Source organism: Metopolophium dirhodum, chromosome 6 (assembly GCF_019925205.1).
Source record: "Metopolophium dirhodum isolate CAU chromosome 6, ASM1992520v1, whole genome shotgun sequence".
NCBI lineage: Eukaryota > Metazoa > Arthropoda > Insecta > Hemiptera > Aphididae > Metopolophium > Metopolophium dirhodum.
Window position 1 is genome coordinate 24,578,583 of NC_083565.1, and position 13,747 is coordinate 24,592,329.

The 13,747-nt window shown below is 31.5% G+C and overlaps 2 protein-coding genes across 2 annotated transcripts; one reads left to right on the forward strand and one right to left on the reverse strand.

Moving 5' to 3' along the window:
• Positions 1-1,930: 1,930 nt before the first annotated feature.
• Positions 1,931-7,559, reverse strand: LOC132947926 (6-phosphogluconate dehydrogenase, decarboxylating). The gene is made up of 7 exons (XM_061018185.1): positions 7,372-7,559; positions 6,961-7,181; positions 4,631-4,875; positions 3,349-3,843; positions 2,736-2,869; positions 2,450-2,672; positions 1,931-2,378 (listed from the first exon to the last, which is right to left on the reverse strand). The coding sequence occupies exons 1-7, from the start codon at positions 7,380-7,382 to the stop codon at positions 2,259-2,261; spliced, it is 1,449 nt and encodes a 482-aa protein (XP_060874168.1). The 5' UTR covers positions 7,383-7,559; the 3' UTR covers positions 1,931-2,258.
• Positions 5,271-6,217, forward strand: LOC132947927 (protein Abitram). Its single transcript, XM_061018186.1, has one exon. The coding sequence runs from the start codon at positions 5,560-5,562 to the stop codon at positions 6,127-6,129; it is 570 nt and encodes a 189-aa protein (XP_060874169.1). The 5' UTR covers positions 5,271-5,559; the 3' UTR covers positions 6,130-6,217.
• Positions 7,560-13,747: the final 6,188 nt, after the last annotated feature.

Here is a 13,747-nt window from a genome sequence, read left to right on the forward strand (position 1 = left end):
TTCTCTTAATATCAGAGCGGGATTCACATATTATCAAACGTTAATCTAAGAACATTACATGTTACGTAAGCTTTTACGATATTATAATTGTTATGCACGAAAAAGTATCAAAATATTCCACATAATATGCAGTCATAATCGTGAAAATATGCAACAAATATGCGAAAAAAAAATTTTTTTTATTTTGTAATAGGTTTGATAAAAAATTCACAGTTTAATAGTTTATGATAAATGTGTGACACAAAAATAATTTTAAACAAATTAAATAACTTGTAATTATAATTATTGGTACCTATACTTAATAAACAAAAAATGTTGTAGTTTATAATTTAATATTATCAAAATGAATAATCACTGAGTGAGCCTACAAAATGTATTATTAAATAGAATGCTTGACAAAATATTATTTTATACATTTTTTTTTGAAATGTTCGCTTCAATATGAAATTCATTTTGAATTTTATCAAAATATGCAGAAATATGTAATAATCATTAAACAGGTATGCAGTAATATGCAAAAAAAAATAAAGATTAAAATAAGATTCGTAAAGATTATTGACAAAAATCCCAAAAATGTGAAAATTAAGAAATATGCAATTGCACAAAAATCCGCGGTCTACTTAATACATAAATTATATACAAATTAAAATATCATGAAATAGCCAATGCAGGGACACAGGTAATGTTCTTAGCTTAAAGTTTGATAATCGGTGAATTAAAAAATAAAATGCGTTTTTTACTTTTCTTAGATAGTTTATACTGCACAGATGAACCAAAGCATCGTGATTTTATGGTTACTAGTTCATTTAGACGTCTCACATATTATAACCAAAAATGAAGAAGGTTAATGTACCATGTTTATATATTAAATTAAGACATGAAAGTCATGACATTATGCCCTTATCTATAATATAAAATAACTAGGTAAGTACCTACTTACCTACATGAAAAATTATTAGAATCTAAAAATTAAATGTTATCAGTAAATTATTTAAGTTTGTTCATGGTTTTTTTTAAACTATTATAGGTACCTACATATTGTATAGGAACTTTGGATAACTTTTCAGCTTATCAAGACAGCTACATTTGTGACCTTAACCTTATCGAAATATAATAATATATTATACATACAAATTAGAAACCGGTTATTTATTTTTCATGCTAATTTAATATAGGTACCTATTATATATTATATTAATAAATTAGTTACCTAATGTTATCTTTTAGGTACACTCAACTATAAAAGTGACTTAATTAAAGCAGCTGAACTATACCAAACCTACAGTGTTAGGCAAAAATAATCTATGATTAACATTATTTGATGGTTAAAATGTATAAAGATTACATACTTAGTACTTAAATCTATAATTGAAATTGATAAATCTTAATAAATATATATTTATACAATTTGTCAGTTCTTAAGGATTAAGATGTTGTTTAAAAATATATAAAGTGTAATGAATATATTATATTTTTTGAAATTTATGAATTTTAAATTATAGATAATTAATGATTATATTATATCCTTATATAAAGTTTAAAACTGAGTTAAATCATATTTTTACTAACACTGCCTATAAAATACACAATATAATATAGCTAATAATATTATATAGTTAAATACATAGAAGTTTCATACTTAAGACCATCTATTGAATGTAGTATTTCATTATCTTTGATATTATGTAATAATTACTTATATTTTGTTTATGAGTAAGATATAATATTAAAGCTTTACAGTATCCGTAACATTAATAAGTTAGTTTTTTTCCAAAGTATATACAACCATGTTAGCGATGAAAAATAGTACTCCTAAACCAAAGTTCACTTAAAGCAGTGCAATAACTGATAACTATACACTCAACATCTACTTTCCATTTTTTTATATACTAAAACAATTAATGTGATTAAAAAATTAAACGTTATGAAATTCACCACTTTTAATAAAAAATATATTATACTCTCATTAACAAAAAGGGGTTTTGACAAAACAATACATTTTAAACAATAACAGTACACTATATAAATATAAAAGTTTAAAAAGGGGAGTAATAACAATCTTGTCTTACAATACAGAAGTGAATAAATATTTTTTTAAGTTTAAAAATAATAAATTTTAAGTAGATGAAAAGACATTTTATTTAAATACAAAAACATAATCGGTATTAACAAGCAATCGGTGAGAATATGTAAACCCATTTTGTATGTTTGGTCCCAAAAATTAAATAATTTACAGCCAATCAGTGCTTGTTACACACTTAAGCTTTGTATGTGCTAGCCGAAACATCACCACCAGTACCAGTCCAGTTTGTGTGAATATATTTTCCGGGAGCTGTTAATAACTCATATGTATGAGCACCAAAATAGTCACGTTGAGCCTAGCAAAATAAAAAATTGTACAGATATACTAAATGTCAAACACTAAATATGAGTTTAGTATGTATTTTACCTGTAATAAATTGGCTGGAAGTCTAGCACTTCTATAACTGTCATAAAAGGCAAGAGCCGTGCTGAATGCTGGAGTGGGGATTCCTAGCATGGCACTTGAAGCAACCACCTTGCGCCAAGCTACTTGACTATTGTGTACAGCGTCTTTAAAGAATGGATCAAGTAACAAATTCTTAAGATTTGGATCAAGTTCGAACGCTTGTTTGATCTTTCCCAAGAATGCACTAGAATCATATTTTAGCGTTAAACAATTTCTTCTGTAACTAAAATTAAATATTTAATACAACCTTCTAATAATACATCCTCCACGCCACATGAGTGCAATTCCTCCATAATTTAAGTTCCAGCCGTGTATTTTTGCAGCTTCTCGCATCAACATGAATCCTTGAGCATAGGAAACAATTTTAGATGCGTACAGTGCCTTAAAACAAAATATAAATATTAAATTGTAACAAAAACATAATATTTAAACATTATATAATACACCAACATTTAATGATTTAAATACAGTAGAAATCACAACAAGCATCGATTATAACGAGATTCTAATTAAAAAAAGTAAAATGCTAGATGGTACATAAAAATATAACTTTACACCGAATATGGTTAGGAAAAGATATCAACACAACGAGCGAAACACCATGCATACACCGTCTAAAGAGTTCTGGCGTTTTCAAGTTTATAATAAATAATGGTTAAGAGTAAGTTTATGGTATTGTGAATACTTACAATCATACTGTGTAATAAGTTTAGGTACACTACCGACGAAAATCTTTTTTTATATATAGTATTTTACTATTTTTTGTTTACAACGAGAACATACAAACTACTGGTTACAACAAGAAAATTCAACTCTGAACTCATTGTAACTGATTTTAACTATGTTTAAAATTAAGTTACCTTTCCAATGTCTTTTAAGAAGGCTTGTTTATCTCCGTTAAAGACTTCTGTTGGTCCTTGGAGGACTTTACTAGCTTCTGCTCTCTCGTCAATTAATGAAGACAGACAACGTGCAAACACAGATTCTCCAATAAGTGTGACTGGAACACCATAATCCAATGCAGAAATAGCGGTCCATTTACCAGTACCCTTTTGGCCAGCTGCATCACGGATTTTCTCAACTAAATATTCTCCATCATCGTCTTTGAACTGCAATATGTTTCTCGTGATTTCTATTAAAAATGAGTCCAATTCACCCTTGTTCCATTCTTCAAAGGCCAATCCCATCTCTTTGTTGTTCATTTTTAAAGCAGATTTCATTAAATGATATGCTTCACAGATAAGTTGCATGTCTCCATATTCAATACCGTTGTGAACCATTTTCACAAAATGGCCAGCACCATCCTCGCCAACCCAATCACAACAAGGTTCACCATCAGCTTTAGCAGCAATACTCTGTAAATTAGATATTGTTAAATACAAAATAGGAATACAATTTAAATAGGTACTCAACAGTCATAATAATAACATAATATTTAAATTAACTATGTACCTATAATGTTTACAATGTTAACATACTATATTCTCAATATTGTTTGAAATAAAAATTGAATTGAAAGTAATTACTTTCATAGCATTATTATAATATCAATTTGGTAGGTATGGAATTATTATATCATAATATATCTGGTAGACAGTTGCCTTGAGGCAGTATAAAATCATAATCGAACGACACGCCCAAATAGCCCTGTACCAGTCATTAGAACAATAAACAAAACTATTTTTAACTGTAGGCACGACATGAATAAACTTGTAAATACCTATATTTTTTTTTATTGGTTTAATGGAAATATTTATAAAATCAAGGCTAGGTTGACAAAGATATGAATTTGAACAGGATTTATATACAGATCAACTAAGACTTGCTTCTTAAAATGTATATTATAATAATATTTGAAAAAATATATCAGTTGAAGGTAATAGAAAATTTAAATGATAAGATATAATGTACAACAAAGCACACTAGCACGGGTATAATTATCTAATAATTTTATATTTTCTACAATAAAATTATTTAGTTATAGAATATAGGTATACCAATGTTCAATAAAAGTCGGTACGTAAGTAAAATAACAAAAAAATAATTAAAATATCCCAAGACGACTTGTTGTGTATGTATACATATGACTGCTAGTTATAGGGAAAATATACAAACACAATATTCACATTGAGGACAACTCACTTGGAAAATATCCTTGATATATGGCCAAGCTTCTGGATTTCCTCCAGGCATCAATGATGGACCATATCGTGCTCCCTCTTCACCACCAGATACACCTGAACCAACAAACAACAAGCATTTTTTGGCGAGTGTTTTAGTTCGGCGTTGTGTATCCTGGTATTCAGAGTTTCCACCATCGATAATGATATCACCAGCTTCCAACAAAGGTTCAAGTTGAGCAATAAAATCATCAACGGCACTACCAGCTAAAACAAAATTAAACAAAAATTAATAATATTACATACTCAATGGAAATAATAACATTTCCAATGTTTTACTTAAATGGTGATTTTAATTTTTAAACATGAATAATACTTGGTTATTTTCCTAATGTTTTAACAAAAACGTAGTTTATTTAAGTTTTTGTAAAAATGCTTTTACGTGTACCACAAAATTATATTTTGAAAGCTTTAATGGCAGAAATATAATTTTACATTAAGTACAAAAATATAATATTTGTTTACAAATTATAAATAAAAATAATTACAATGAACAAAACACATGAATGCATGCATTTCAATAGAAATTAACATTTAATAAATAATTGTTGGTTTGATCAAAAATTTAATTTATTGTGTCCACAACGCCTGTCCTATTGGCCATTTTACCTGCGTAATTCAAAAATAAGAGGCAACGAAACATAATATAAATATTTCAAGTTGGTACCATTGGTTTTAATGACATTCAGATAACACTTTTTGCGTTATCAGTAGCACGTTTTTGTACACGAAAATTAAAAGATTTAAATTTGAACTTCATGCCAATCATTTTCTAAAGCGATTCTTTCCAAACCAACCCGTAATATTAATAATTTATTCTGAGTGTGACTGCAACTTAAACTTGTCCGTAAAATCAAACTTTCGCTCACCGACGTGTCGACCGTAATAAAAATGGACAAACCGAGTGCATACGATTTCGGTATCGACGACGATTCGGTTCCAGCTATAGAACGATCCGTTGACATAACCGAAAATGTTCCACCGACTGTCGTTCAACGATACTTTGAATCTCGGTACGCCAGGAACGTCAACGACAAACCCAATCAGGACTACAGTGTGTTAATTCATTCCAACAATCTGTGCATCTTGTCGCTGGCATCCACGCATGTTCTGATGGGCAAAACCATCGACAAAATAGATTTCCAAGTATCGGAGAACACTGATCGCCTCAGCAACAATATGACGGGAAAAGGAAAGCGAGGAGCTCAAATTGTGCAGGCAGGGTCAACTCTGTGCAAGGTCCATTGTTCCGACGGCGAAGAGCACAAAATACTGTCGGCCATCCCAGGCAAACTAGTGCAAATGAACAGTAAACTAGCAGATACTCCAAATATCATGTTGGACAAACCAGACGATCTTGGATTCATAGCAATAGTGTTACCACCAAAACAGAGGTTTGAAAAAATCAGAGATGGACTCTTGACCAAAGAACAATACACAATTAGAAATTCTACAGTTTGACTGAAATATAAAAGACTTGTTGTTTTTTTTTTTTTTTTACTATTGTTATAAATAAATAAATTTCTTCAGCCTAAACATAGGATTATAATATGAATTGTTTTATTTAAATTTAATCTCTAAAACCATAATATTATGTTTTAATAGAAGTAATAGTTTTATTACTACCAATACTAACGGTACCTACAAGTTAATTTGTCTTTGTTGAACATTAATGATTGTTGAACGATTGAATGTTCAACAATCATTAATAATTTAATGAGGAACAATATTAGTGAGTTTGCAGTGACGTAACAATCAAAGTGTTTGAAGCAGCATGTTGTGCCCAGATGTTTACCTCATAATAGTAGTGTTAAAATCAGCTAGCGTACAGAACATGTACACCGTAACTACTTGACATAGACGTGCACACTGATACACCGAATGGTGCTTTCACTGCACCTGATAATTAACTTTGGATTTAGAGGGTCGGTAAACATTAATTTTAAATGCCAAATATCCACTTATACAATAATTATGTCAATAGTAAATGATATATATCACTCTATCACTCAACCGAATAACATTCGAGTAGGTACACCGTTTTTACCTTGCGCCCTTTCACCAATATTACTTATGCCACAATGAGGAAAATAAGTTAGCTGTCCATTGTCCTGTAGGACCGATTAAAAATGTACGCCGCACCGCACAGAAAATCCTGCGCACTGCCTACGTGGTACTCGGTACTATCATGTTCAAAATGGGACTTGTATAGAAGGCAGTCGGTCCAAGTGTACTCGAGCTGACGTTAGCAGTGCCTATCTATTCGATGATAACCGTATGGATTTGACTCACCTTTGACGAGCATCATGACTCTGCGAGGCTTCTTCAACGAGTCGACCAATTCCTTGAGCGAGTGCGCGCCAACGATGTTCGTGCCTTTGGCACCCTTTTGCAGGAACTCGTCCACCTTCTCGACGGTCCTGTTGTAGGCTGTGACCACAAACCCGTGATCGTTCATGTTGAGTATGAGATTTTGGCCCATGACGGCCAAGCCGATGAGTCCGAAGTCTGATCTGCGAAGCAAAATAGGACATGTCAACTACAGTGATCGGCGAGTAAAATGAGCGCAAAATAAACGGTTAGCGCGTCACACGGCTACAATGATAATATTATTATCCAGTCGAGTCGGACGATGTTAAGTACAACAATTTTGTTTAAAATCTCCAAGCAAAATACAATCGTATCCATAGGTGTTGTACTCACTTGCCACTCATGGTGTTCGCGTTCGGCGTGCGTGTAGACGGCAACACGGTCACTGGGTGAATGGCGCGGTCGGCGCGATGCCGATAACCGCGATAAAAACGACCAGCGAAACGGATCAAGGTCCCGCCGCCCGGAATATCGGTAGTATGTTACACCGCCGCCAAGGTCGACCCGCCGGCCGACTGGTTCGCCGAGAGTGGAGCAAACGACGACGGTACGAGTGCAGCTACAACAACTACCAAGGGTATGACCTCAACGCGAACCTGCGCACCGCTGTTCGTGTCTATGGCGGTTTTTTTTTTTTAACTTTTCACTTTCGAGTTTTCGCCTCGATTCGGCGGCGTCCGGTCGTAATTATTGTTATTGTCGTCGTTATTATTACATCGCGTTATGTTTGCGCTTGCAATGTGGGGAAAACGAATGATCGTAAAGGACCGCAAAATATTAGTGTATTAGTGTAACGACCGTAATTTGTAACGGCACCGCAAATCCGTGTTAAAAAGGCGGAGGGCCGCTTGCGAGAACGCAAACGGTTTTGTCGGCCTCAGAGAAAGTAAAAGTATTATTCCGGTGAGGTACCGATAATAATATTATTATAATGAATAATGATTCGCACACAATGTGTAACGATTTCCCAAAGTTCCTACCTATGACCTATAGTAATAACAATAATTATTGGTACGGATACGATGACGGCGCAAAGATTATTAGATATATTATCATTGCTGCGTTGATTGATGGCTTATACATTTTAAGATTTGAAAAATATGTAAATCGACATTCGACACGCCGCGTTATCAGCCGCGATCGATAGCCACCGGTGATCGCTGGTTACGAGTTACGACCAGTATTGAATACTTTTCAAATGTATTCAGAACACGTATTTAAATACTTGGTGTAATTTGTGTTTAAAATACCTTCTTTTAGGAGTATTTAAACACTAATACAAATACCTTTAAAAAGTATTCAAAATACTTTTTTTTAAGTTCAATAACATTTAGGTACCTTATTATATTAGAATTATTAGCTATAGGTACTACCATCAATTAAATAAGAGATACAATAATAATTTTTATTTTAAAATCGTATAAGTGTTATACTGTTATTACTTATTACAACTTTTAAAATAAGAGGAAATACTTTTTAAATATTCAAGACAAAAGCCAATCCAACCAGTGGTGTACTGCAGGTATCAGTGTCTCGTATGCCATGGTTTATTCGAGTGACGAGCCGACCGGGGGTTTCAGTGTTCAGTCATTCTGAAGTTATCTGCTTGTATTTTTACGAAACCTTATTTATAAATTCTCATAAGTTAGAACTATTATAAAATAATATTTTAGAAACAAAATTTAAAATATTAGATTCCGAAATATTGGTAATTTGAATTTGGAGTGGACCACTAGACTCAAAAAAAGTATTTACTATTCTAGATTAAAATACGAATAAAAAGTATTTATTTAAAATACACTGGCCAAAAAGTATTTGAAATACAAAAAAAGCATACGAGTATTCGAATATTGACAACTCCGCGAGTTCTGCGGTTTCGGGGCGGGCGAGTGCTGTCCACGAATAATATACCACCTTAATTTGTGGAACTGTCTTGGTATAGTTGATACTTGGTTAGTAGCAGCAGTGGCTATTTTTGTGTGCACCACGACATACTCAGTGCACTACGCAATGTAATGTAACTACGTGTTACAATTTGTAATATTTTTGTATACATACAATAAGTAAATTTGATAACATAAGATTAAAATAACAACATCAAATCCGGTAAAAAATAAAAAATATTGAACATTTTAAATGTTTTTAAATAGCTCAAAACGAGTCAAAATATTTTTAAAATGATAAAATAAACATTTGATTCAAATATATCTGAGGTTATTCGTTTTTGAAGTACAACAAAATAAGAAAATCGTTCGATGAGAATTCGTTGGGTACGTAATATTCGGTTAAAAATCCAATGTTGAAAACATTTAAAGACTCGTAAATAATTAGTTTGACTTTCTGGTATACTTTTTTTCTTTGTTAAAGGTATGTAAACTTATGAGTAATATTGTATTAAATTTACAAATCTCTAATATAAATAGAAAAATAATTATGAATAATTCCAACACAAAATAATTTTCAAATTTGACCTCTCAAAAGTACTAACTAGATTCGCTTTCCCATCGGAAAATAAATGTTTAAAGACAAAAAACAAATTATTGTTTATAGTGAATAGTCCCCTTCTAGAATCAAAAATGAAAATTTTAAAGCGTTTTACGTGTAACAAACATATTGTAACTTATAAGAATGTATAAGATATTGTATACAATTTACATTATTCCCTACCTTCACTATCATATTATAATATAGTAATCAAATTCAAATAAAAGTGTGCACTCCAGAAAATCAGAAATAATAGCCACTGAGTAGCAGCAAAGGTTTCCATCCGAATGTAATATTTACCAAACTATACCATATAACTATATAAGTATTAACTATTAAGTATTAAGTAGCTAATGCTGGGAAGCGCTGGGTCAATTGGCTCCCCCCCTACCCCCCCCCCCCCCATTGTCTTGCTGGTATTTTTTATGTAGATAAAAGCTTAAAATGTTGACGTTTTCTTTGATGTAGCCACGACGGGATGAATCCGCTTGTTGCTTTTTCAAGTTTGGCTGTTACTAAACTTACTGCAGACTAATATTAACTTTTTGATCGCGAATTTTAAATTACAAATCTAAAATCAAACGATTTAAAAAAAACAAATATTTATTATAATAATGTACTTGTTGTCAGTTTTTGATGTTATCAATCATCAGACTCCACGATTTTCTATACTTAATTTTTATTTTTTAACATAATATTATTACATGGCCTACCAGAAAATCATCGCCTGACCTTAAAACATATTAATTTGATTTTTGGTTATGTTTCAAAATAAATTGGAATGATTGACTGTAGGTACGCGAAGATATGTAATTAACAATAATATACTACATTACTTCTATTTTTATATAATAATACTAACTACAAGTTACAACCTACTTGGTTTTATAATCGATAGTACCTATTACACCGGACCTATAAGTAGGCATCTTAGTCGGTGCCTATTACCTACAAATTACGATAATTTTAAATTTTTCGACAGATACGTCTGTTGTAAACCTAATAATACTGTGTAATGTATACATATTGTTTTATTATGTCTAAAAAAAAAAATGTAAAAGTGAAATAACATATCATGCGATTTCTTCATTAAGTAAAATAAAAAAGTAGTAACACTATAGTAACTAGCTCACATTAATTGTTAACATATTTTTTTTTTTTTTTTAGTGCAGGGCTGAAATATAATTTTTGCATGACCTTTGTAGGCCTTCTATATTGACCCTACCAAGATGGAGATCCTGGCACCGCCACTGTATATTCATGGCCTATTTTTAAAGGATTTTTTTTCGCTCCTCCCCTTAATTAAGTCCCAGGGGGCAGGGACGCCCCCGGCCCCTGCGTTTCGGTATTTATTTGTTGGGCACAGTTATCTAACAGAATAGGTATACCTAAGAGACACTCGAGTACCTATATTATAGATACCGTGGTCACGGGAATATGTTTTGGTACATCGTCCGGTCATACTCTTTGCAATGATTTTCAATGGTTCGTTATTCTACGCCCAACATAATAATACACTCGTCACGTCGGGTGTACTTCAGATTTATACATTACATATTATATTTGTAGTTCGGCGATTATTTCAATAATAATCGTTTGATTGATAACAATTATATACTATTTACTATTTAGTATTTACACTCACACAGTTACACACTATAGCACGTCATATAAATATGGGTACCCAATATACGCGCATGATGTGATTAACTAATATAATATTATAAGTGTATAGTGTAATAGCTATACGCATCTCTCGAGAAAAACAGCGCGTTTTTAATTATATTGTATTATATATTAATATGTTAATTTTAAATTACGGGTGACGTAATTTCGAAACGAAAATAAAGGTTATCGCTAGTCATCGTTATTCGTTACCATTATTGTTTAGACTTTGGCTGATTTTATTAATATACATTATAATATACGGCAGGTCAACAAGTTTGTTAACACACGACAGAAACGAAACGTGATAAATTAAAATACCTACATTATATTCATTATAACATTTATTATAATATTATATTAAGTTATAATATACGATATACATTTTATTAAATATTACTTATTAGTTATCATTAATTACCTATCCAGCCACCCAGGTAAAAATAATTTTTAAATTCGTGGTTTTGAAAGAGTCTAAAGGGGGACAAGAGTTTCTTGATGTCCCTTTGAACAACACGTTATAGGTACAAACGCATACACGTGCGGGTACTAAGTTTAATATTTCATATTTTGGTAAGTGTTATCCATATCGACACAATATATGGTGTGTGCTAAGGGGGATTTAGGGGCTAAGCCCTCTCAAACATTTCCTAATTTTTTCTAAGCTTATTCAGTATTATTATAATAAAAAAAACCAAACCCCTCCCCAAAAAAAAAACTCACTATTTGCGCCTATGGTTTATAGGTATAGTTATAGGTTGGTAAGTGACCCAGAACCAAAAAATCAAGCTAAAACATTTAAATAGAGAATTTTTAGCTTACCGAGAAAATGAGTATCAAATTATTGAAAATCCAGAAATTATTTGTCTTATCATTTAAAATTTTAAATATAAGTATACATTTTCAAATATTTACGAGTTATATTAAAATATGTAAATACCCTCCCCCCAAGAAAACATAGGTAGGTACTACGCCACTAATAATATCAAAGTAGGTCGTAGGTACACATATATTATTTATATATTGGTTTATATTGTGTTGACATAAAGACATGCTATAGACTTTATAATAGTATGTTAAAAATATTTATTTTGTTTTACATGATAAAAGTGATAATTCTATATAGGTATAATTACGATACACCGCATAAATACAAAATAGCATCAATAGAATTGCCTACGTCTAAAACGTGCATGCATGAAATCGCTGTTGAAAAACTTGTTAATGCCTATACGACCTACATACATTTAGATATACATGTATACTATATAGGAATATTAAATTATGATATATAATGTTTTGTAGTAGGTACTATAGGTACCAGCTATTATATGCCTACCTAGTACCTACTTATTTATAGACATTACTGTGGTTTTTCGTTATAGTATAAGCGCGATGACCTGATTATCAGGTATACATGAATATGAAAAACGATTTGCTGCTCAAACCTAAAAAACGACAATGTTCTATGGCTCTATATATGACTGACAAAAACAAATCGTGATACCTATGTGGCTATATATACCTCTTATTATAACCTACCTATTTACTTCGCTATATTTACACAATTTATGCATGCTGGACGGCTGGCGTTAAAAATGTTAATTAGATTCTCGTTTACAACTGCACCGTGATCGCATATATAATACCGTGGGTTGTGGTTATTATTACTATTATTGACTTTGACTACTATTTTTAATTTTATGATATTATACACACATGTCGGTGATCGATCGACCGGTGGTTGAGTGGAAGGGGTTGGCGAAGAGTGTCCCTAGGCAATGTTGTGTGTAATGTACACCTATACTACACATAACTCTATTATATTATTATATTGTTTATATCGTTGGTAATACTTATTAGATTTTATATTTACCAAACATAATGAGCTTTTTATATTTTGTCAGGAGAGCGCTCTCATGGTGATCGCGATGGCGTGCATTCACTCGTAATATTTGCAGGCGTCGTGAAAGTCGCGTACCTATACTAATAAGAAAAACGCCTATTATATTATTATACGACAAGTATATAATGTATATTTATATACACATTATAATATTATTTAGTATACTATCAGTATTATCTTAACGCGAACATAATATAATAAATGACCTTCTTACATGTTCGCGGGGCTTTTTATTATATAATAACTCATTTTTAACGTATCCGACTTATATTTCGTGTATTATTATATATTATGTATCTACTAAAAACCATGAGTCATGACTATAATGACCATCACTGGGTAAAAGGTACTACTTATTGTCGTGCAAAAATTGAAAAATGAAAAATATAATTAACCTTCAGGATTCATGATTCACTGTGTTCCGCAGTTTCACACGACACCTAAACTCCAGCCTACAGAACCGTGATTTACCTGCACTTATCGCACGGGCTCCATCCACGATGTTTTTATTATTATTAAAATAGTGTTTTTGATACAAAACAGAATTTCTTTAAAGTTTTTTTTTATTCAACACGAACTTATATTATTACCTACTTAATACTTATAGATTAAATTGTATCCGTGCCTAATGTCTTAAAACCGTTCATAGTTCTC